General features: G+C 38.3%; 1 protein-coding gene across 1 annotated transcript in view; it reads left to right on the top strand.

Annotated features, from left to right (window-relative positions):
• Window positions 1-26,387, top strand: part of KCNQ1 (potassium voltage-gated channel subfamily Q member 1) — a 373,176-nt gene that overhangs the window by 79,466 nt on the left and 267,323 nt on the right. Inside the window, exons 3-6 of the mRNA XM_064513133.1 lie at window positions 19,467-19,593; window positions 21,300-21,378; window positions 22,330-22,426; window positions 23,079-23,219. Coding sequence (XP_064369203.1) covers window positions 19,467-19,593; window positions 21,300-21,378; window positions 22,330-22,426; window positions 23,079-23,219 — 444 coding nt within the window. The remainder of the gene's footprint in view (window positions 1-19,466; window positions 19,594-21,299; window positions 21,379-22,329; window positions 22,427-23,078; window positions 23,220-26,387) is intronic.

Raw genomic sequence — 26,387 nt, 5'->3', positions numbered from 1 at the left:
ATCAGCAAGAGCTACATACATCTGAAGGCAAACTCAGCCCATGTGATAAATGGAAAAAATGTGTGCCTTCAGCAAAAGGAGCAGAGACTGCGTATCGTAAGTGTAAGTGAATATCACTTGTAGCTGTCTTAATATATACCCCACTTACAATGTATATCTGACCTTAGTGATCAGGGCCTGTTAGGTATAAATGTGGTGACAAGTTGTACCTTTCTGTAGTTGCTTAAAAATTACAAATAGGCATGGCTGAGTAGTTGAAGGACATGGAATTAAACATGCTTGAATTAATAGGGTAATGATTGGTGCTGCTCAGAGCTATAAAATAAACACTAGTTAGAGTGCTGTGCTATGTGGCAACCAGACTGAGCCATGGGGTTGATGAAAGTAGTATTCAGAAATGACTCAACTTCGTTGTTAAGTGCGAGAGATAATCCTAAGAAAGCTCTGTATGTAGGCTCCCTGTGCAGTTAATGTTTTAAACCCCCTTTAGCTTGTTGTTATGACTTCAAAGATACTCTAAAGCCTTCGTTAAATTGATCATTAACTCTGCAAAGTTTATAATTAGACATTTGAACTTTGCTGCATTCAAAAAGAAAATACAAGAATGAAAATCCTAACCAGTGTTGTTTTTCTGCAGCTCATCAACGTGGTCAGAGACGGATTAAAGTTCCACAGGAGTTAAAAAGCAATGGGAATTTAAGGCATTAACCAGCCTTGCAGGAAGGATAGGGAGTCACTAATCCACAAAGTTTTTCTTTGAAAGTATGGAGTGAGAATAATGTCAGGAACCTGAAATGGGTTACTATTGGAGATTTTGATTTAAGCTCATAAACCCATTTAGATCGGAATGCTGAGCTAGAAGCGTGGGTTGGGGAAACCCTAGTTTCTGGTCCAGCAATTGAACATTATACCAAATGGCTGTGTGCTGGTGCCAGCCGCTTATGGAACTGTAAAAACAGTGGCGGAAGCCCTGAACAATAGCAATGAGCCAAAGTGGCGGCTAAGAAGATTGAAGGTTGGACACTGTGGTTAAAGTTTATGAGGTCTAGGGCTGGGAGAAGCTCAGTCCTACGTCTCCCACTTTTTTCCGTGGTCTCTCCTGATGGAGTATGGGTCGAGACAACAGCTGGTAGCTACTATAAGCCCGGCTGCATAGTGGATGGGAAAGCCCATCTCCATGGTAACAGAGCAGGCATTGCATGTGCTGCTTCTGCTCCTTCTGGGGAGTAGCTGGCTCAAGACATCTGGTCAGTGTAGCTGATTCTCAGGGGAAATTAGCTCATTTCATCTGATAGTAACCACAGAAACTTTTGACTAAGTTTAATAGTATGATGCTGAACATGAGATAGAACTGGCTTGTTCAGCAGTTTTGAAAGTCAGATATTACCTGATTCCATTTAGATAATTTTTTTAAGGAAGGCTATTTCTTGTGCTCGTTCCCCATCCCCCATTCTTCCCCATGGTGATATTTCTGACCCATATAACGATGGTTCTTGTGTGGGGGTGGATTTTAGGAATTTAAAGGCAGTTTTTGCTTTGCAAGTACTTATTTCTTTTGCTTACGTGAGTTTTTTTTTTTTATTGTACAGTGAGCTCTCTAAGCCTTTTATCTTAAGTAAGCTTAGTGTAGTGTGAGATACTGTCTATGTTAACGTACTATCACTTCTTTTCTAGAAAGTTCACCGAAAGAAATCAAATCAGTTATCTATTAACTATTTTCAAAAGAAACATTCTGAACAGCTCATATAGTTACAAATAAACCTTCAAAATAACTGGTGAATATATGTAAAAGTCTTGAGCTATTTAACATCGCTGAAATCAATTAAAGACCATATTTTTGTGTACAGTGCAGGAAAGCTCCCAACTGATTTTTGCAGAACAAATTCCAAATCCAGTATGTAGACACTACACTGAGGATATGGTGGCTGGCTATGTTTTTGCTTTTCCCGTTTAACATAAAATTTATCAGCTTGTACTCTCCTATGTAACATTCAGAACTTTAGAGAAATTTCAAGAATGGGAATGTTTGTTTTTTCTATCTGCACTTGAGGTCATCATTATGCAATGGTCTATGCTAATAATAATGTAATGAACAATATCTTCTCTGTGAGCATAATGCAGGCAAGCAAGTGTCTTATGAGGAGCCCTGGACCAACATCCTAAATGCGTGGAGTGCAGCTAAGTGTCTGATTCCTCACTCTCCCACCCACAGCCAATGCCTACTTGTGGTCATAAATATTTGAACTCAGTGGGTTGTTGTGACCGTCATGAACTAGAAAATGAAAATGCCTGGTCAGGCATAAGCCCTGACCATATGTCTCTCCCTCTAAGGAAAATCAGCTGAGCTGTCAGTCCTTGAGAAACCCTCCCCATGATTTCTGTTTGAGCGTGCTTAGCTGAATCAGACGCGTGATACCTGTGCTGAACAACAGCAATAAATGACTATATGGAGAATGAGAGCTTCTAGCTTCCATAGTTCTTGGGAGAAGATCAGGAGAATCTAAAGTTCTTAAGAGAATTCTGAGAAATGCTTGTACTAAACAAGGAGACTGAGCTTCCTAAGACAAGTCAGACAAACACAGCACATATTCTAGGACCCCAGGTGGATAATACAGATGTTAATAAACCAGACAAGCTGAAATCAGTTAATGAAATAAGTTTAATCAATCTGAGTTGTTTCAAGAAGAAAAGTAACTAGATGATGTGTCCACGGTGGGGATATAGCATTTTATTATGGACTGAAGGAAAATTTGCTTTTTTGCTTTTTGTGGTAAACTCATGCTCTGAAGAATCAAGAGTTACATCTCTGCTGCCTGGAATTACCCGAGAAACCAGGTTTCAGATTTTTTTTCCCCAGACATGTTCCTCTTTCCTATCCATGCAAGTGCAATTTGGAAAGAGTCATGTAGCAATGCTAAGAAGTGCGTGTGTGTTTGTGTATTTGGTTTGGGGTGGGGGGGCACAGAACAGGACATGGAAGAAGTCTTTCTTGTTTTACTTTTATTTTAAGCTCCAAAGCAAGTAAACTTTTCTTGAAACTGAAAAAGAAGCCTCTTGACCTCATAGTTTTGAAAAGTTTCTCTCTGAAAATGATTTGCATTTAGTTCCTTTAAAAAAAAAAAAAAAAAAAAAAAAGGAATATAGGTTACATGAGCCAATAGGAAAAATTCTACTTAACTATAGAAAAATGATTCTTATAGGAAAACCCTAGGTTGGAAGGGACTTTTCAAGATTATCCAGTCCAATTTTCTGCTCAGAACGGGGGCATCATTCAAGTTAATTGACTTGCTCAGGTCCTTATCCAGTCAAGTTTTGAGATCATGTAGGTCATTCCACAGTGTTCTCTTGCAACGTTTTCTTCAGTTAAAACATTCACCAATTTTCAAGACACAAGTGATTATGCAAGCACTGGTAGTAAGGAGGCTATGGGGCTTGGGGGGGGGGCTGGTTGGGGGGTTGGTTGGTTTTGTTTCTTTTAAAGGACTTGTGTCATGGCTTCAGTCGAAACTAGCAGTAAGTAATTTTCATGAGGCTGGTGTTCCTGTACATTGGGAAATCCATGTGAGAGTGAGTCCTTAATAACATGAAATGTTTTCCTTCAGGCCATGCAGAGGGTATTCCTTGTCTGTCTGGCTCCTTGTTTTCACAACATTTATAGGAGGTTTAAATATCCTCTGGCATGCCTGACCTCCTGATTTGTTCAGATCAGCTAGTGGATTTGGGAATTTTGAGAGGAAACTGGAGGTAGATGAGGTGATCAGATAGACCTCACTAGGGAAATCAGGCCAATAATAGACACATCTACTAAACCCCTCTTTCAAGTGAGAACTGATAGTCATTTTCCATCTTATCTGCTGTTTTTACCATTGCTCTAGGCTAAGAATACATTATTTAATAATTTGAAACAGTTCTTCTGTGGCTGCCTCTGAATTTTCTGCAACTAATTTTAGCTGTCTGAAAGTTAAGTTAAATAATTTAGGCCAATCCCATAGACTTTTCCTATATGGAAAAGGGTAGGTACTTCTGAAAGACTAATTTGTTACATCCTAAGAAGGTGGCAGTTGAGATGAATTTCCTTCTGCATATGCCTATTTCTCTCCAATATCTATTAAAAAAAGCCTTGTGTATCTACCCTGTTCAAGTACTTAGTTTTCATTCTCCATTTGATCACTTTCTAGCCAGGCAGTTATGCTGATTACCAACTTAATGCTGATTAAGTTAGTAATAATGTTGTTTGTACCATTGTTTTGTAGTTATAAACATGCTTGAAATGAATGGCGTGGGGTCACAGAGGTTTTTAACAAGTTAGCTGGTATTTGGAGTATGATGTATTTACCATTCTGATGCTTGGATACATGTTGGCTTTTGTGTTTTGTTTTCAAGAAAAATAAATTGTTGATTACATTGCTCAGTATGTTCTCCCATCCATTCCAGGGAATGTAAGGGTGTAATCCTCACTTTTCAACAGATGGGTTCAACTATGCTGGTCTGTTATGGATTGCAGCTTCATTCAAGGGTCATCCCTTTGATTTTAAATAGGAATGTTCAGGAGTGAAGTGATACAGAAGTATCAAAAATCAGCTCCTTGTGATTGTAGCATGGGCAGCTTAGAATTAAAGCCCCAAGCCGAAGTCTAATCCTGTGATCCAAATCAAACAATGTCAAAAGTATTCCTCCTGCCATAGATCCGAATAGCTTCCATTATCGATGAGTCCTATGATCATGTTGGTTCACAATCAGAGCTATACAATATACTGAGCAGCAGTAAGAGGTACCACCTGAACCTTGAAACCATGGTAAACTTTCAGTCCCTGCCTTAATTCAGTCCCCCTGCAGTGTTTCTTGAAACAAATAAATCTACCCAGTGTTTTGTGGAATGACTAATTATGCAAAAGAGGAGCTTCTCGGCTCTCCAGAAGGAATAAATACTTCAGTGGTGTTCTGTTGTGCCTGAATTCTGACTGTCTCATCTTTGAACTTATTTTAACAGTAGAACAAGTTGAAGGCAGACAAAACCTGCTTTTGCTGCTTTAAAGAGGAAAAAGAACTACGGAACATGAAGAAGAGTTAAAAACAAAATCCTTGAATGTTTTTAAAGATTTGAAAAGTAGTGCTTAATTGCTGCCAAAACTAATGTGGCTGGAATTTACATGGAAAACATATGTGCATTAGCCAGTTAGCGTACAAATACCTCAAGTTTTGCTAACTTGCAATAGACCTTTCTCTTTCCCCTTGAAGGTAGTTCACCCTGTTCTCTGTTAAATAAGTGTCTATATTTAACACTGTGCTTAAGACTTAAACAGTAAAACATGACTTCTCGTAGCAGTAATGGGAGTCACATGGTGTTAACCACTCTCTATTGCACTGAGAATTGATTGTTTATCCTACAGCCACTGTTGTTTGCTGCCTTTCTGAATGTAAATAATCCCATTAATTGCAGATATAATTCCAACAGCCTGCAAGTCATTCACAGAGTGTTTAAAAGAGGGCTTTTGTAGCTTTCTTCAGGGTGATTTAGCACCTGAGATGAACATATTTCATGTCTTCATAGCATAGTTACTCAACAGGTGCGAAACCACAGATGATATTACCAGAGTTTATACCACTTTTTGAATACTGTAAAGAATGTTGTTTAAGTAGGCACACAATGTTGCCAGCTTTAATAGTGTGTCATTTGGGTCAAGAAGTACATACAGTTCATGATAACAGAATTCTCTGATGTAACATCCTGATGGGAGGTTTCTAATGGGGAAAGCTCTATTGATGGGCTTATTAAAACGTACATTCATGTCAGCAACTATGGTATCCCAAGTACAAAAGCTTGTAAGTGTGCAGATACTCAGTTATGGGATGCAGCTGTACCATACTTTCATGTCTAGTAGGTTTCCTTTCCTCATCCAGCTGATAAGGAAATAGACACTGTACACAAAACACTCCCTGATGTGCTTTTCTAGCATCATGTAATTGTTTTTAATTACACCCTGAACAGTAGTACCAGTTGACACTTCTGTACAAAGTTAAATGTGCAGTGTGTTATGTGTTCAGGAAAGGGGAAACATGAGGTTGTAATTAAAGCCATTTTTAGCAGAGCTGGAAATAGAATCCAGATTTGACTATGGCAGACCCACTTGTTTTATCCACTGAGAAGGAACTTGCCAAATGGATATGTTTGGTTTCACTGCCTGTAACCGCTCCCTTCAGCTGAAGATTACAGGTCGCTGACTCCCGTTTTCCATGTTTCAGCTGCCTTTACTGGTGTTTTAAGAAAACTGGAAAACTATCCAAACAGAACTGCAGTCCAGTCAGCCTCTTCCTCCTGCAAGATCTGTAAGATATGTTAAAACCTCTGACATTCAGTCATTTATACAGGTCTTGGCCACTCGAGCTATTACTCCTTTTGTAAAGCCAAGGGATGTAACCCAAATGCTTTATATGCACTATTCATGTGTCAGTATTTGGTGGCTGTGCATCAGGACTCTCCCCCCCCCCCCCCCCCCCTTAGTCCTAGAGGAGAATTTAGCCTGGTAATTGTCTTGCTTACTGAGAAAATACTATTGAAAAATAAAGTTTTATGGTGGAAAAGAACATTACCATTTCTCAGTCGTGACACAGTGCACAAAATATGTCATAACATTTCAGTCATTTGTCAAATAGAGTAATGGCTTGCATCATAGGTTAGCTAACATTTGAGTTGAGCAGTAGGGTGTCAAGCATTAAAGTAATGGCAATTACCTTTCTTGAATGCAACCTTTGGCTTCATTTCTGTTAAGACAGCTGCTACAAGTGTCTGCTCTTACTTGTTCTTCAGCTGGTGAGCAAGTAGTGTGTTGGGTCACATCAGCACCTTCAGTTCTAGTGGGTAATCTTAGCTCTGTGGTTTGGCTGCAAGATCTTTGGTGTCCAGGCTATAATTACACTTTTTGTTAATATTGCATCTATAGAGCACAAGGGGATCCTGAGGGTACTAAGCAGGTAAGAAACAACAAAAACAACTTCTTGAAACTATGACTATTGAGAACTATGGAGATTAGCATAAAGGGAAGGTGAAAAACTGGATGATCTTTAGTCATAAAAAAGCTATTTGATAATTGCTGACAGAATCCACCTAGCTGTAAAATATGAAGGCTGACGTTCACTTTATCACATAATGTATCTGGGAATAAAAGGTTGGCCACTGGGCGTTTCCAAAGATGTATTCGTGTTTAGTTTAATTCCTAATTTAAGCAACAGTAAGTGTAAGATCAAATACAAGGCCCCTAAAACATTTGGGTAATCCTTGAAGAAAACATGCCGTGAGTCACTGGGAAGTACATCTCCTGTAAAGAACAGATATTCCCCAAGCTTTAGGAAACAGAACAAAATAATAATGCAATAATATGAAGTGCTGCTGCACTGCTATCAGTTCACTGTCCTGATATATTAATGCATTTAAAGTGCATGACTATGCTTTTGGTTGTTCCAGGAATAGCAATATATTTTAACATAGACTCTAAATCGGTCCTGCACTGCCCAGTGTTACGAAACAATTGAAGGTGATTCTGCCTCTAAATCGTATCTCTTGTATCCCTTTCTTAAAGTTGCATGCGTTTTCCCTCCGCAAAGGGGGCTCTTCTAGTTTGGTTGCTTTTGCTTACTACTTCAGCTGCCTGATAGCATTCATTCTGTGGCAAAGCTTTTAGTTTATTCTTGGCATGTCTTAGGCACTGTTTTTATAAGGTCTCTCCTTTGCTCATTTTCCAAACAGCTTTGGAGTACAGTGCGAACTCTGCCGAATATCAGTGTTTGGGTTTTTGGGTTTTGGTGTTTTTTTTTTTTTTAATTCATTCCATATAATGCCTGTTAGTTTCCTGAGATATTTGATGTTTTGAAGGTCAGACCAGCTACCACTGAGAATGAGAAGGCCAGGGCCATTTTTTTTCTTGTCTTTTTTTTTTTTTTTTTTTTTTTCCTTTCAGCAATCAATAGTGCACTTGTCTTTTATTTGTAAGGGGTGTAGGGGAAAGGTGACAGTTAGTGAAGGGAGTTTCACAGAACTAGAGTTCTCCTTTCGTAACTTTGAATTCTGCAAAGGGCTGCCTCTGTTGCCCCATTTATTTATTTTGGACCCAAAACTGATAGAAACATGAATCCAAGTAAAAATATAAGCCTTTGCACATAATGGTAGCTTGGTTAATGGGGTATGCAACTTCAGAGAAATCTGGCTTATATCTTCATTTTGCAAATGTAAGTTTAGTTTGGTCCATTTGGAACATTATCAAAACTCTAGGGAGAATTTGCACCGAGTTAATCATGTGCTTTGATAGGTATAAATTAACTTCCCATTTTGGTATGCTATAATCCTGATGCACCGAAGATAGCCGCAAGTGTTTTATGCTCGCTGATCGAAACGAGCACAGGAAATTGGCACGAGGAAGAAACTACTTGCCTTCAGTATGTGAAATGGATTTGCCACTTAGCTGAAATGCTGACTTTGTTGCTTTCGGTTAGGTTTATTTTGCATGTCAAATAATTCTCCTCTCCTCCCTCACAAATTTTAGAGGCAACCGTAAAATGCTTACTGAATGGACTATATACCTACAGCATCTGAGAGGTTTTTTATTAGCTTAAACTAGCACATGTGTTTTCCTGTGAGGAGTATTAAGTGCCTGGACTGCAGGTTTAGTGTGCGACTGTTTTTGCAGCTGTGTGGAAGAGCATGATGCGTATTCCCTGGAGCAGGCCTGGGAGAGAGCTCAAGTATGCTGAGGCAAAAGCAGGTTGTGTTTATGTAAATGTCAAACAGAAATACAGCACTTGAACTCTTATCAATGCTGAGTGTGATACCAGTAACTGAGCAGTGATTGCCCAGATGTGTAACAGGAATGTCTGATTTTTAATTGCACAAGATTTTGTTTCAGAACTTGACAGCTCTACCATACAACACTGTCCTTTCAGTTTTGAAAAATTAAAATTTTCTTTTTTCATAATCTGGAGAGAGTTGAAATCAACACTAGTCCATTTTAAATTTAGTTCTTGTTAAAGCATTATTGAAGAATACAGTCATTGCACGGGCTAGAAATCTGACTTTCTGAAGATGAATTTTGAAAACGTGCTGCTTCCATGAAAAGAGTATATCAAGAGGAAAAGAACGTTTAAAAAAAAAAAAAAAACCACTATATGGAAGATGATACCGGTAGAAGTAATGTCTTGCCATTGATGACCTATCACTCTTCTGGAACTATTTTACTTGACAAACTCATATTACATTCCAGAAGAGGTCCCCAAACGCCTAAAAGCACAGATAGATGAGAGAGCAGAGTCTAGAATACTGAAACAAGGCCATACCATCTACGGCACACATGTAATAACTCTCTTTTTGGGGGTTGGGAGGGTCAGGAAGGGAATCATCCTCATCTTCACTGAGGGAGTAACGGATCAGAACTTCACCAGAAAGCCTTCCTCTACAGCATACCTCATTTCTGCTTCTGCAGGAGCGAGCTGTTGAAAAAACTCATTGAAATAATCTGGGATTTAGATGTAGGAGCCTCCTGATACTTCTGTGTGTACACAGCTATGCTTCCATTGATGGTGCTACTATCTAATTGTCCTGGAGTGTTCATATGGGAAAGGATGGTGTGAGCAGTAGGTTTCTCTGATTGGGAACTGAGTTAAAGATAAAGATTATATGTGGTTTGCTCAAAGCTACATGAGGAATCTATAGCTGAATGGCAAATTGGGCTCTGATGTCCCAGATCTTTGTAGTCTTCTCAGCTTCTCTCTACCCATGGAATGAACAGGGGCCTTGCTGCATCGGTGGGAGAAGCAGTGTTTTCCTTTAGTTTAGACTCTGGATAGTGCCCTTAAGTCTAGGAATACACTTGGGTCAGAATGTCTGGGCTGTCGATAAGGCTAAGAGGTAACACATGTGCAGTGCCCTCAGCTTTGGAGGAGAGAGACGCTCAGCTGGTAGAGGTTCGGTGATCAGTTTACTGCAAAGTGAGGATGTTTGTAGGTACCCTTGGACAACTGGTGACCATTCAGTGGGGCAGGGAGAGGAGCAACAAACAAGCAGAATGAATTTCATTAAAGCTTACTTTCTTGCAGTTCTTATCTTGCAGGTTTGCAGAGAGAGGGGTTTAGTTCCTAAATTTTCTACTTTGTAATCAAAATATATCCCCTTTTATGCCTTACATCTACAGATGATTCTGTAGACATACACTTTGTTTAAAACTCTATTCACAAAAAAATCACTAAAATTTAAATGAAAATCAAACCTGGCTATAGCTTATGTGAAAAATTACCATTTTTCAAGAATAAACATTTTTAAAAAGATTTTTTTAATGATAAATGAAAACTAGAGGTGTTTGAGTTTTTAGTTTCCCATCTATCAGTTTTGTTCCCCCCCCCCTTTTTTTTTTTTGTTCTGCCCTTTTCTAACAGAATGGGAAAAGATTAAATGAGTAAACAGGAGAAAATTAATAGAGAAAGCCTAAATTTTTACTGTTCAAAATCAGTGGAATGATTTTTTTTAATCTATATTTCTAATTTCTGATTTAAAATAATTATATTTCTTCCTGGCTGCTCAAACAAACAAAGCTGTATGTTAATATGTCTGGAACTACTGGGTTCCAGTATTCCTTTTACCAACCTGTTTGCTTACATACAGCAGGGGACCAAACTTGCCCATTAGATCTTAAAAATGCCGGCTGCCTTTAACATTTCATTTTAAGTGCACGAAATGAAGCTGTTGCAGGCTAAGTTGAGCTGATAATGGCCAAATTCTTCCTTTTGTGTTGCTCTACTTTTGGGTAAGAGATAATGTACAATGTTTATTTTCTGTCAGTAAGGAACTGTACATTTAATAAATGTAAGGTACTGATAGGGTTGTAGCTAATGGCATAGGAGAAGCAAGGTTTGCTGGAAGACGCAGTAGCTTTTATTGCACTATCATTTATAGCTGGAAAAAAATAGATGTGCTTTCAGGCATATGGTTTCTTCATGAGGTCCCACAATAAATTCAATATTAACTGTGGAAGAAAGGGAAGATTTATGAACCATTCAGTGTAGGACGTGGAGGATGTGAACTAGCTTTTTTTGAAAATGAGTGTGGAAGGTTATTAAATAGAAAGCATAAGACTTGATAGGATAAAAATGATCAGTTAAGGAAAAGCACCTACTGTGTAAATAGTGTTAATATGCAAATATTGGCCACGTGGCTTAGACTGGTTCTTACAGCCTGTAACAGTTCCTTTCTGCTCATTTTTAGGATACTGTGCATACTAACAAATGAGTATGCCTCTCTGTGAACTCTGTATGTGTAATAAAATATTTATAAATATGAATGTGCATGCTCATTGCTTTCTGAATGAATAGGTTGAAATAGATGGAAATTCTGATTTTGATTCAAATAGTGACATACTGCATTCTATTTAAACTTTATGCAGCTGGTCTTGCAAGATGATGTACACACTGTGGTTTTGGTTGAGCAAAAGCACTTAACTATGTTTAAACTTAAGTAGGTGAATAGTTCTGAATTCAGTGAGATATGAAATTATCTACTGTATTAGACAGAAGCCGGAAGATCTTTCCCTTTGAAGGGGAGGGCCCTCTGTGAATTCCTTCTAGAGACTTTTATGAAACCCCGAATAACAGGTTCATGAAATAAACAGGAAAGGGTTATGTTTATCATCGTGGAACTAGTGTTTGAGTGTTAAAGCTTCCTTTCTCTTGCCAATAATAAGCAGAAAAATTTCTGCTGCCTTCGTTTGGATTTGGCTGAAACCTCCAGTGAGAAGAGAGCTACGGAAATCAAGTAAAGGTTTTTTAAATGTACCTAAGGGAGTTAGGTGCTCAGCTCCTATTGAAATTCAATAGGATTTAGTTGCTTGGAGCCTTTGGAAAATCTCAGCCTAAAATTGCAGACCTGCAGTATTCTTTATTGGTCCCAGTGCTATTGTTCTGTGCTCTCGACACTGATTAAGGGAAAACAGGAAAGCTTCAGCACAATCAACTTTCCTGATTCTGTCTCATAGTAAGCTTCCCTTTTTAAAAAAGATGAATGGTTTATGTAAATACATTTCATTAATAAGGGAACTTTACTGATGTCCAGTAAAAACTTAGGATTAATTATGGGCTCTGAAGACAGAAGTGTGATATTAGTACCTTGTTTTTTGTTTTCCATTGCCCATTTAATCATTTGGTGCTAAATATGCCAGATAAAGAATGTTCACAAAAGACCTGAAGCTTTTTGAAATAAAGACTCAGCATGAGACTGGCTTTAAACATTTTTTTTTTAACTTAACATTACTGTTTTTAACTTGGAAAGGTTGCCTGTAAGATCTCTGGAAGTGAGAAGACTAAGTAGGGAAAAGATCCCCAATCCTAAATAGCACTTTTGGAACTTCCTGTTGCTCAGTAAGTGTTTATATATGAAAAAGACATTTACCTTTTTGTTTTTGATACTTCATCAAACTGGGATTTTTACTTTATTGAGTTTTTTGTCTATCTTTGTCTGTTTGCCTAGGCCATCTGATTTTGCTGTTCTGTGTATCTCAGAGGACACAGTATAGCTTTCAGGGAAAAAAATCCTGCCTTTCTCAGTAGAACAAAGAGAGGCCTCCCTATACAAAGTGAGTGAGATTAGAAGAAACAGTTGCCTTTGGTGCTGTTAATTTGCATAGCTTGCTCAGGCTATATACAAGTGCTGTCTGAGGCATTTTGCAAGCCCTGATGCGTCAGGTGAACAGTGTTCTGTGAAGTGGACTTGAGCTCACTTCAAACTAGTATGTGGACTGCACTGGTTCTTTTTTGCATGCTACCATTCTCTGAGCATATGTGTGGCCTTTCACTCTGCAAAAGAGAGGTATTCCTGCTTTTTGACCTTACAATAGCTGTAGAGGATATGCTGACTCCCTGCTTGTGAAGATGCCGAGCCTGTTTTTCTCCTGCTCAGTCCAGCTCCTACAAGTCCAAACCCCTTGGTTGAGAACAAGTGCCTTGTTCATCACTTTGCATTAGCATCAGCTGATCTCTTGTCCCCTCTTTTGGCTGCTTCAGAGACCTCCTTGTCAAGAATTCTGAATTAAACTATTCCCAGTGTCCTCAGTCCACTGACACTACTGTAGATTGAGAGGAGGTTACCCTTCACTGACTGCTGTTTGTATACAAGCTCTGCAGCAGAGGTCTTCCACTGCTTTGTCTTAGAAAGTGGTATCAAAGCTAATAAGCTCACAGGAATCTCTGCAGCACTCAGGGCTGTTATCTTTGAGGCTGCAAGCTGGATCCATGAAGGCCTTAAGCTAAGGTAATGCAGGTTGGTATGCAATGCCTATAAAGCTATGGGAGAGTTTTTTTCATTGTTTAAAGGAATTCATAGGAGCTTTACCATCCTTGAGGTCAGAATCTGAAAGAACCGGCTGTCGTCATAGGAATAATGTGGTGGTTGATCCTTCTAATGAGGACAGCGTAATAGAACTTGGAATATGCCAGAGATGAGTAGGAGTCATATTGCCAGTAAAACTTTGGGATGACATAAAATTCTAATGGTACAAATGTGTGCTTAAGAGGCTCAAGAAAACCCCCTCATCAGTGCCTCCTATTTTCCTGTGCTTGTTATCTCCCTTCCTTCTAAGAGTGGACACCTCTAAAGAAGAAAGAATACACTGTGTACATCTTTGATTCTTGATCTTTAACAGCCAGCCAGAATCACATGGTGATATGGTTTGCCTTCTTGTTGCCCCGCATCCTTTTCCCAACTGTTCTTTTTTAAGAATTCTTCTCCCAAAAATCTTCAGAGGAAGAAAGGCAGGAAGTAAACTCCTCATTAAAGCTGTGGGCTAAATAACAGATTGCTTAACACTACAGAGGAAGAATGTATTATAGAGCCTTTTTATTTATTTATTTTTAATCTGAAGAAAAGAAAGACTGGGGGGGACTTACTTTGGATGCAGAGATGCTCAATGATGTATTCAGAACTTTTAAGTTCACTATGATGATCATCATCTTACCCTTCTGAGAAGATGGCAAGTTTGTACAGCTCACCCTGTCAGGTACTTTAATATTTACATTTGGGTATTCTCATGAAAGAAATATATGCACTTTGTTTGACAGAACAACAAATCCTGCTATTTGGCACTGAGAGTTCACCAACAGTAGCAGCAAACCGTACCTGCTGGAGGGGGTGTTTTTTCTGCTCATATCAGAATGACTGCTTGATTAGAGCTCAGTTGGAAGAATAGGTTCTCCAGTGCCTTCAAACCACTTTGCCTTTCTTCAGAAAGGTAGAATTCAAGATAATTGCCTAAAAGCTGCATTTCACTCCTACATTCATGGATTTAATTGAGATAAGTCTAGACTCTGTAGAAGTAAAGATCTTCTTGTTCAAAACAGGTTTCAGATAAGCCTGTTTAGTCCTTCCAGATGAAATGGCTGCATCAACTTTTGTGATGCTTCGTGACCAGTTACACCTTTCAGATCTACAGGCTAGGCCTCAGGCTAGATTTTCTCTAGGCAAATGCTTTCCTAGCCTCCAGAGACAATTTCCTTATCTGCTAAATAATTGCCATTACAGTGTCATGATCCATTCAATGTCAAGGGTTTCTTTCCAAGTCATTAATTTCTCTACCTGCATAAAAACAATTAAAACCCCAAATCTACTTCATCTGCTTTAGCTAAATTTAGGGATTCTGCTCTTCCTTTTGGAGCTGCTAATGCATTTCATCCCACAGTGTGGATGCTGGGTAACTCTCAACATTGGATCATACCTCTTCTTACCTTGTGTGTGTGTGTGGGGGGGGGGGGGGGAGGGGGTCCGTATTAGTAGAGGAAGCACTTTCCAAGATGCATTTGTTAGCAAAATGAACCAGATGTTAGGGCTGTTGTTTCCATGGTTTTGTCTCTCCCGTCACACGACAGAAGAAAACTCTTCCCTCCTTCAACTCAGGCACAGTCCTTTTCATAAGCAGCTTCTCCCCACTGTCCTCTGATGGAAAGGACTTTGGTGTTCTTTTACCTAGTAGGTCAGAAATTTATCAGGGGGATAGTTAAACTGCCCTTACCCATAGCAGATCCAGTTCCTCAGTGAAAATGTTAGCCACGTGATTAAGTTTTGTCATACCTGTTGAAGGCTGTTGACGGTTTTTATATTTTGATGGCTATTATCATTACACTTGAAACAATTCCAAAAGCTGTTTATGTAGTAACTGATTGATCTGAAGGCACTGCTGTTTCCATGCCAAAACTGTGAAAATAAGTAGGGAGATGCACTAAAAACCAATCATGAGACTTCTGAGATGGATCTCCCTTCAATAACCATACTCCTGTACCAGTGAGTGTTCAGGATACTTTACTAGTCTTTATGAGAAATGTTTCATCCATTGGCATCTGCTAAATGGCTACCTGGAGGTCTATCATAGTTCTACCAAGCACTGCACTACAGTGAAAATGCCCAAGGCTTGTCATACAGTCTCATTTCCATGTCTTGGTAGAACAGTCCTGTGCAAGGATTGTTCCTTGGAGTTGAAAGTGCTATAAATTTACCTGTGGTCAGTCACTCACAGGTGGAGACTTACTGACACTGACTGAGTTCTTCAAGAAAAGCTGTCTACATGTATATCTAATGTTCATCTTCTCTATGTTCTCATCCAGAGCTTATTTGGCATTTAGCTGTGTTGGGATTATGTGGCTGAAAGGGAATAAAGATGACATCAAGCATGTGTCTGTGGGCTGAGCAGGAGGGATGGCAGAAGTGAGGGTGCCATGCATGAGTCAGTAATTCAAAGGAGAATGTCTGTGTTCTTAAGCAAGGAGGCTCCTGTGTGCCCACAGTGTGACTGTACGCATGGCTTGTGCATCTCAAAGGACTCTCTTTCATGGCAGTATAATAATCTGTTTTTTATCTCAGTGTAGTATTTCTGTTTTCACTTTGGTGTAGAAAAGAGGTCAGAATTAAGTTGCAAAGGATTGAGTGGGTCCTTGCACAATGCAGTTTTTGTGCATATGTGATTTTAAGCTAGAAAACTTCTACTGAGCGCTAATCTCCCCAAAACTGATGTTCTGCAGACAGTTATTTTCTCCATATTATGATTTTTCCCTTGTGCTGAATGTTGCTTTGTTTCTTCTTGTTTCACTCATTCTTTAAAGCATCTTCTTTGTCTGCTCAGCAGTTTATCCTTCTATTTTCCTATATCCACGTTTCATTCTAGCTGATTCATTTTAAGAAGCACAGAAACTTTTATTTGTTGCACTTGGTAGGTACGTGTTAAGCAGGCAATTAGGCAAAAGTATCTAAGAAACAGAGGACCAAATTAATCTGTAGCGCAACTCAGATTTGCTGAAATTCTCAGGTGTGAGACAGTGCTGCTTTCTGTCAGTGTAACACTTGTATTAAATGGAATTACCCCTAATTACCACCAGCATAAATGAACTATGGACCAGGTTGCCATCCTTCCAGTTTATGTAAAACTTGAGGTTTAGCTGAGGATAATGCAGGGAATATTCCAGTAGCTCATGCAAGCATAATGTTTTTTATTTTTTTTATTTATTTATTTAATTACTGGTTGTCTGCAACTTTCTGGCTACTAATATAAACGTGTACTGACAGAAATTCATCAGCCGCCTTCTCCCCGCAGAGATTAGTTTTTAGACTTATGCAATGCAAGATACTAAAAACGCTTTTGTCTGTCACACAGCCACGGGCCGAGGAGGCGGAATTTGCCAGTTGCTAATGGATACCTGGCGGTTTTGTGTATGACCATGAAGAACAGCTTGTGCACTTTCACCCCTGATGTTCCCTGAATAACTTGGGTCTCATTTAGGTCAATAAGCCTTTATCAAAACGTCAGCAGTGAAAAATGTGTCTTGGTGTAAGCCGACTGGTCGTTCCCTCCAGTCACTGGAGTCTGTAGAACAATAAATGTTCTCTAAGCTTGTCTGCGTGTCATGCAAAGAACTGGATGACAGTAACCATTGACTGCATGTCTGTTGCATTGTCTTTGGGACAGCCCACATTTGCATACTTGCCAGTGTTCCTGTTACCCAATGAACCATGGCGCGGCTTTAAAAAACACAGACATGCAACTCTAATGCAAATTTCCTACACAGAGAATATGCACTTTTTTTCTTTTTTTTTTTTTAAGCACAATCCAGGCTTTCACTTTTTACCTTCTTGCTATAAAAATGAAACTGTGATCCTGACAAGCCCACAGTTTTTGGTCGGAGCACTGTATGTTGTTTTCTTGTGCTGAAACATTAACTTTTCTGTGTTTTTTCTGCTTTTCCTTTCAAGAATTTTGTTTTGTTTTGCTTTGCTTTTGGTAATCTGCTTTTGGGGATATCTGACCAGTATTGTCTCTGCCAACATGTATGATGTGAGGCCTTACATCCCTTGCTCAAACTACTTATTTGGAATGAAGGACACCTCTTGCTCCCTGCAAGTTTGCTATTGTCTGTTGTTGCGGGAGTTGCTTTCGTAGGAGTGGTGAAAGATGATGTGTTAGCCTTCTGCACGCAGAAGTGTATTTGGATATTAGAGTTTACTGAATACAGCTTAGAAATGAATACAATCTCCTGATCAGAAAAGACAGCCTCTGGTGCTTTATTTTGCTTTAATATTTTAGCAGAACCGCATGCAAAGCAATGTTCTTAACTTCGTGATTCAGTGCAGGTTCCTAGACGGCATTAAATGAAATTGAATAAAGGGAAAATTCCATTGCATGCGAAGCTTCTTTCATAAGACACGGTCTTTCCTTAAAGAATCTGCTACAGGTGGTCTTTCTTTAGGTTTTGTAAGTGTCACTTTATTTCACTGAGAAATATTTAATAATCAATTAAAAAAAATCCTGAAGGGTTTCGAGGGTTCCTTTTGGAAGCAAGCTGTGGGAGCGATTCTCGGCTGGGCCAAAGGGGTTGAGTTTCGCGTTTATGACAACCAAGGATCTGGACAGTTTTGTTTTTTCTTGGAAATCTAATTGGAGTGCAGTGACTATAAACGATTGTGATAGCTGTTCGGCTGCATCTGACGTCATCTTGCACAGATTATGAGACTGTCAAAGCTAAGAAAAAGAGTCGTGGCTAATGTTCTCCCAGCTTTTCAGAAGTGTCACAGAGTCTCACTTGAACAGTGCAGCGCCTTGAAGTGAGCAGTTCATTATGCCATCAGAAGGCTGGAGTTTGAGCCACAGAAACATTATAGTGGAATAATTGATGCATAACAATTCCTCCCCCCACACCCTTTTATTGTCTACAGCCCTATTATTTTACTGACTGTTAGGGCAATGTCCTGTGCATTTTTGAAGCTGGTAGTATGACTCTCATTGGTCTTGATTGGGCTAGGGTTGCACCTTGAGTATTTCAGTTAATTTAAAAAATAAATATAGGTGCCATCTTGAGTCCCATTTGCCAGTTTGTTATCATAAAAAACAGCAGTGAATGCTACAGAAATGTGAGAATGCTGGAGAAAATGTTAATTCGTCACCATGTCATCTTCTGGACAGTTGCTCTTTGTATTAAATCACTCTACATAATGAGCAGCTGCATTATCCTTTCTAACTGTGATACCTTATGATTAGCTTCTCTGCTTTACAATTTCCATATGCCATGTGTCGTGTGTTTTCATTACAAGCCACAGTTACCGTTCCAATTAGTAGTTTCCCCTGTTGGCTTTGATAGAGAATGTGACCCCTTATTAATTGAGTATGGCTTATAAGGAAGCATTGCAGCTACTTAATACTTGAAGAAACTATGCTGAAGATGCCATGGTCAAACCAGTCTCTAGAAAACCAAGGCTTATCTGAGTATTAACTAAGCTTGAAGTTTGACATAATTATACTTTTTTCTAATCAGGAGGGGTGTCGGATACCTTTGACATTTATGACTCTGCCCACATTTCTAAAGTGATACCTCAGTGTAGGTCTGTGGTAAACACCAATACCAGCTCAATACCCGCAGCGCTTGGTGTGAAAAGGCATGCATGATTTCTCCCCATATTTTCAATGCATCTGGAAGCTGACACATCAGTAACAGTGCCAAAAATGTTACTTTACTCCAGGTAGGATTAAAGGCAGACAGAAAAAGTATAAGTAAGTGGTTGTTTCAACTGATATTGCAGATGGAAGGTGAAGCACACCTCTTAGGGAAATGAATCAAACTAACAAAATCCTCATCTTCTGATTACAGGCTGTGCTTGTTTTCTTTGGCTCAGTCAGGATATTTTCTGTTTGAATTACAGAGGCCGAGTAAATTGGCAGAATGGTTTCAGTTTTAGCACGTGTAGATGAGCCAAACTGCATGCAATTATAGTATTTAAACTTGCTCTTTATCTTTTATTTCTTTATGCTTACCAGTTTTCCTATGTTATTTTAGAGCATTTTAGCACAGTTAACATTTTTTTTTTGCCTTCCAAATTTTGTATTTTATCTTTCCCTAAAACATTCTGAAAAAAGATGAAAGATGTGCAGTAGAAAATTAACCAAGTTCCCTGTTTCTTTTAGGAAATTGTATTAGTGGTATTCTTTGGAACAGAATACGTGGTTCGGTTATGGTCAGCAGGATGCCGCAGTAAATATGTTGGAATATGGGGGAGGCTTCGTTTTGCTAGGAAGCCGATTTCAATCATTGGTGAGTATGTATGGCTTGCAGAGTTGTCATAAACACAGAGTAAAAGTCATCCTTGGAAGGTTTAAGAGAAATGGAATTTCCATAGCGGTTGTAGCCAATTTAGAGCAAGAGAACTTGTCATTAGTATTTATGTACATCTGAATTTCCTTTCAGGAATCCATGGCACTGTCATTTGAAAACAAACGTAACTTGGATTGCTTTTCCGGAGAAGCAGAATGTTTTCTTTTCAAAAGTGATCTGAAGCTTTGCCAGAAATAAGTGTTGGCCACAGTCCTGGCTCCCGTGACCTCACCATCCCAAACATTGTGTAACAGCTACAACTTTATTTTTTTAAAGATGCTGAAAGGCCTCTTTTTCCAGCATGCATTTGAATATTTTAATATGAGTTTGTTCGGCACTCTAATTTAGTTGCCTGCTACATGGTGGAGCATGACAGGTGTGCTGTTAGTACTCTGTATACCTATTGTTTTAAAGATGCATTTGGAAATGGGCACTTTGCTCCACCTGACATTCAGTGCAGTTGGCTTCCTAACTGACATCAGTGCCCTTACAAATTGCATCCTTTATTCTGTATATGTCACAACTCACGATTTTTTTTTTAGAATGCTTGTCCAGAGTTTAACAATTTCTGTCTTAAGAAATGTAACCATCCAAATCAAGCTGTATTTTGCTAGCCAATATTTTAAGTGTTGTGTAAGGACCCATGCCCTGAAGCACTTACCTGATCTGTCTAATTCGTTTATTTTGTATGGGAAGTGGAATGTTGTTATACAGGTATAGTAGCCTTTGATCTGTGACAGACAGTTATTTCCACCACTCAACAGTACTATTTGTTGTTGAGTAGAGGATTCTGTTCTTCATAAACAGTGTACAGTTTTTCTGACCATAAATTATAAAATGTTGTACTTGAGTAATTTTTACAAACATAGAATTCTTCAGTTTAGCTTCTTTATGCATATATATAAATAGCAAATGTATCTCAGATGTTATTGAAAGTATAAAATGGCTTTGGCCGCCTCTTTGCATTCTATCCACAAATCCATTTCTCTTGAGACCTAGAAGAGTACAGATTCTGAAGCATCTTCACATTGCTTTCAGCTTGGGAAGCAAAACAAAGTTCACCTTTCCCAGATATGTAGCAAAAACTTCTATTTTCTAAAATACGGAATTCCTTTCCAAAATTAGCTAGGCCTGAGGCAGAGAGATTTAGTGTCTGTCCTAGGGCAATGACTAACTGAACGTAAATGAGACTCACATGCTGATTTTAATTTTTCCCTTTTAGACCTGGACAGTTGAAATTATATAAAATCAAGGACTTCTGGGAAATAAAATCCCAAACCTCTGCTAATAATAAAACAGTTTTTAAAGCACCAGAGAAAACAGAAGAGGTAATAGGTAGAAACTGGTGAAATTCCTCACAGGTTATACCTAATATATAACTCAGTCTGCTGAGGCTGTTTTATAGTAACTCATATCACTCTTGTCACTCATCTAGAACGTGGCCATCTCAAACCTATCCTAACTTTTCTATTATATGATACAATTATATTTTCCTTATTTATTACACTGGAGATCTCTTGATATAAAACCCCAAATTTCAAGATCCAAAGTATCAAAGTAATACAAGCATTGGTTCTAGTAACAGTTTTGCAGAAGTAATGAAAGATACCACTAACTTGTTTTTGCAATTGACTTTTATTTTCCAGATTTAATTGTAGTTGTTGCTTCCATGATAGTTCTTTGCGTGGGCTCTAAAGGTCAAGTCTTTGCAACCTCAGCTATCAGGTAATTATACTCAATAAAAGAAAGTAGTGCTGTCAGTTTGAGTAATGTTTTTTCTTTTTTTGCGTCCTATGACAATTCTTACAAGGGGAAACCAGTCACTCCTCTAACGTTCATGTAACAGAACAGATCACTAATCACGTATGGATGGATGTGAAACAGAGTAATCTCATTAAGTTTCTTGGTTTGGTTTTATGGTTACTCTTTCATACTTCATGTCTTTAATTTTTATTCAAGCTGCTACTTCATAAAATGCCTGGGGTTAGTCATTGTGAATTCTTGATTGATTGAACCTGCCTTGAGCTCAGAAAGATCAAGCTACTAGGTTTTCTTGAATGAGAGAGTACAGCGCAGTGTACTGTGCTCTTCATACTAGGCTTGCATTGATTCTGTCATTAAAAGAATATCTTAAAATATTTTTCCATTCAAATTGTTACCAATTTGAATGCATGACTTAGATTCCAAAGGTGAGCAATTCAAATCTTTAGTTAGCTATTTCTGTATGTTTTTCCCCTCCTGGTGAGCAGGTCAAATAAGAGCTGATGAATGGCTTCTAGAGCATTCACTGTCTGTGTCCAAAATTCCTGAATCCTTGAGTTGTCCTTACCAACTATGTATTTGAAGGTCCGATCTCCTTCTGCGCAACCTCCCCATGCTGTCTGAATGAAACTGGATCAAAGATGGGAGAATGGGATGAAAGAGAAGAGCTCAGTCTACCATTAAATACTGTGTGTCTCCTTTTTAATAGTCCTTTGAATCACAGAATCATGGAATAGAGGTTGGAAGTGACCTCTAGAGATCGTCTAGTTCAACCCCACCCCTGCTCAAAGCAGGATCAACTAGAGCAGGTTTTCTTTGGAAGAGACAGGCTTCTCTTTCCCCACTTTTTTTGTTTTTTTTTCCTTGTATCGTTAGCCTTTTCATTGATTCATTCATTTTAAAATTGTATTCCAGGGGCATCCGTTTTCTGCAGATTTTGCGAATGCTGCATGTTGACCGTCAGGGTGGGACGTGGAGGCTGTTGGGATCAGTAGTTTTCATACACAGACAAGTAAGTCGGAGTATTCTGAGAAACTTCATAATAATCAATGCAAAAGTCCTCATATTCAGAACAGCATGTATGAAGGCATGCTGATGATGTCAAATATATTTAATGTGGAGACAAGCAGTCATTTTATTTTATCCAAATCTGTTTGTCCTACCCTATTCAAAGGAAAAAAAGTTCGTAAAAGATAAAAATGTTCACCTATGCTTTGTCAGGTAGTCAAGAAATTACAGGGCTTCCGACCTGTAATTTAATTCTGTGGATTTAACCACAGAGGATGAGACTTTTGAAGGTGAGTGTGAATATTTCTAAAGAAAGGTATCTAAGTTCCAGAGTTGTTTTCAGTGTGATGTTGTTTGAAAAATTTACCCAGTGAATTTTTGATTACCAAAAAGTTGATCCATTGTATTTGCAAGTGATGGACATCCAGTTGTGTTAGACATTGTGTTCGAAATATGCATACTGGGCCAAGTCATCAGCTACTATAATTCTTTTCTCATTGAACTGGGTACATGCTTGTTAATTTGCACAGCTGACAGTCTGTCCATGTTTATAAATTGCTGAAATTAAGTTCTGTTCCAATTTTTGTTCCAAAAACATGAGCTCCAGGTAATCTCTCAACATCATTGTAATGTTCTTATTTTGATTCTGTTTGCAGGAGCTAATAACGACACTGTACATTGGGTTTCTGGGCCTGATTTTTTCCTCTTATTTTGTGTACCTGGCTGAAAAAGATGCTGTAAATGGTTCTGGAGAAACAGAGTTTGGCAGCTATGCAGATGCGCTGTGGTGGGGCGTAGTAAGTATAGCAATTTTATATGTAATAAAAAGTAGTTAACACACGCAAATATATACAAAGCGGAATAAAGTTCAAGCAAGCATGGTGTAAGAACAGCACTTTGAAATGGTCTTTCGTTGCTACAACAGATTTTCTGGTTTTGTTGTTGTATTAAATTGAGAAAATACTACAGAAAACATTAGATCAGTGCTTTAATTTTGCATTTATATTCTTATATGATCTGAAGTGATCAAATCATGCATAGAAGATGTAGAAATAGCTATTCTTATTTCTTCATCTTGTCCTCCCTTCTGTTGCACCAATTTACGTTTTGCTGCCTTTCTTAAGGTAGCGTTTGACCTTCTGGGGAGTAAAAGTCTTGCTGAATCAGGGTTAGCTGTGTGTGTGTGGGGGGGTTGCTTGGGGGGCTTCTTGTTTGTTTGTTGCATAGCCTCTCTTAGGATCAGAAAACTTGCCATATTGCACAAGGAAATGGCTTTCTGGCAAATAGCTTTTCAATGCTTTGAAGTCATTATAGCATTTTTATTTTTCAATACAGGGTTCAGATGACTCAGTAATTAACAGTGGCAGATGTAGTTGCATTTAAAAACACATACTGCCATTGGCCTTAGCATTAAAAATAGAGTATTTTACAGACCAGACTGACTTATTTAAAATACAGTAAAGCCTTCTATAGAAGCGATAAGATCTGTTAGGATATAGAAATATTCTCTTCCTTCAGGGAATTAGTCAATTAATAGACATGTCAGTTATTTTATCTTTCTAATTATGATAAATTTATTTAATCAGATGGTTTAATCATGATCATATTCTTTCTGTGTTGTAAGTTCTATTATATTGCAGGATGCCACTCGAAGTGTGATAATGTATTAAAGGAATCATTAATGTAGCTTTGTTAATATTAAGCATAGCAGAATGTAGTGTCTTTGTTCTGCTCTGAAAGCAGATGCTAGACTTCTGCTAAGTGGTAAAAGCATTTAGCAAAAGAAAACTGGGGTGGATTAAAGTTCATCCATTTCTGGTATTTAGATGCTGTAACGTTCTTCATGCTGTCCTTTAGGAAAAGGTCCTATAAAGTCATGACGATGTCTTGGAGGTCATTAATTACCAGCATGCTTCTTAATAAAGATCTCAAACTTATTTGGAAAACATTCTCAGAAAGATTAGTTCCCAGAAGTTTGTTATGTTTTAACCAGAATTTTCAGAATTGCTTAAGTACCACAAATTCTGTTCATTAAAAACCTGTCTCCATCTGTTTTGCACCGGCCTTGTGGAAGAGGATAGCTCGCAATTCCTGTTTCAAAGGCCACCACAGATGTATGATCTATCTGGCATATAGCTGATCTCAGTTCTCCTGGGACGTGCTTAGCTTATGTAGTAGAGAATAGTAAAGGAAAAGCACTTGATAACATCTTCACATCCCCTTTTTCACCCTACAACATTACATGTTTTTTGTTATCTCAATGCATGTCTACACTGCTAAACAAGTCCTTTGGATAATGGCAGTAGAGTATGTAGCATAATATAGAGCAGACCATATAAAAGATCTGCGTTACCACAACTAAACTGCATCTGGAATTGGGTACTTTTATATTACTTTGCTTTGTCAATTATAGACATACCCATAGGGTGCATAACTTCTAGTTAGATGTTCTTTATTGTCATTGTTACTTATAAATCTATATTGCTTTTCCATTTCCATATGTAAATTGGCCTCTTGTGCTTCATTTGAATTTTGTGGAGTACTCAGGACTGTAGTTATTAGCCATTCCAGTCTGCAGGCTTCTTGGAGAAACCTGAGGTTACCTTGTGCATGGAGGATTTGTCAGTATTACTGCTGTTCTTGAATGCAGCACATGTATAGATAATTCTGCCGATGAATGCACATCTATGTTTTTCAAAAGACAAGGTGATTATCTGCAGATAAAATACAAGTAACGTGATGCATGTCTCTGCTCCCCAGTGCAAGTATTCAAAGTTACTCTGCTTATGTTGTCCTTCATGTGCAGACTTTCAGTCTTAAAGACCTAGTATAGATTCTGGACAATAAAAACAACAATAAGGAAAAAAAAATGATGCCAAGTGTTCTCGCCAAGCCTGTCAAAGAAGATCTCGTTCAGGAAATGTTACCGGCTCACTGTCTCTGTTGTCTTGAGCATTAAATTGAATCATGCCTCAGGCAGGCTGAGGGGAGCCCTCCTTTTGATATCCATTGAATGATACACTATTTTCAACCTTCACATCTGAACAAACATCCTTCAGGAAAACCATTATGTGGATTGTGCTGACTACAGTCTCTTTGATCATGAGCACCATTTGCCACAATCAATTATCGAATATAGCCTTGCAAGGATATTGTAGTATGCCTGTTCCTTTGAACTGGCTCTAGCAATTGTCTGCGAGTACCAGCTTAGTTAAGAATTTCCTGTTCCTTTAATTCATAGATCCATAATTTCTCACCAAGGACCATATTCAACAAAACTTTTAAAACTTTTCTTACTTCTAAGCATACGTAAAACCGCATTCCTATTTATCAAAGCCTATAAGCATGTGCCTAATGTAAATTGAAAATCAAAATTGTTCAAGAGCTTTGCTGAAAAAGCTGCAAGAAATACAACTTGATATTGCACATATGCATAAACTTTTTACTAAATTAGAACAAATTTAATTTATAAATAGCTGAACATAAATGTTAAAAAATAGCCACAGAAATGGAGGTTTGTATTATTCAGAACCCTTTTTTTCATCTCTAAATTTAAAAAGCTGTTGAAGACTCTGATGTCTTCAGTGTTAGACATAGGAAGACACTTCATTGTTGTTCTTTTTGTGCTTTATAAGCCGAGAATACCAGCTATAAGCCCATTCTTTCTTTTTTTCCTTCTATTTTTGGGGATGAAATGGGATTTTTCCAATTTCATGGAGGAAGGGCTTGAAAAATGGGAGGGTTAGTCTTTCTGAATACTGTTTGCATGCAGTCTGTGTATCTCACAACTTACCTTCTGATCTCTGAACTTTAACTCCAAGAGCCGTTCCAAGTACTTTTTCATCCTCACTTAATGAAGTTTTGTGGGGTGGATGTGAAGAAACCTTTCAAAATTCTTGTTTCCAAAGTACAAATAAAGATGCTCTTAAATATAGAGAACATTCTTGAGACTTTTTTCTCAATTC

This window comes from Dromaius novaehollandiae, chromosome 5 (genome assembly GCF_036370855.1).
Source record: "Dromaius novaehollandiae isolate bDroNov1 chromosome 5, bDroNov1.hap1, whole genome shotgun sequence".
Lineage (NCBI taxonomy): Eukaryota > Metazoa > Chordata > Aves > Casuariiformes > Dromaiidae > Dromaius > Dromaius novaehollandiae.
This window is presented reverse-complemented; position numbering and strand designations above follow the sequence as displayed.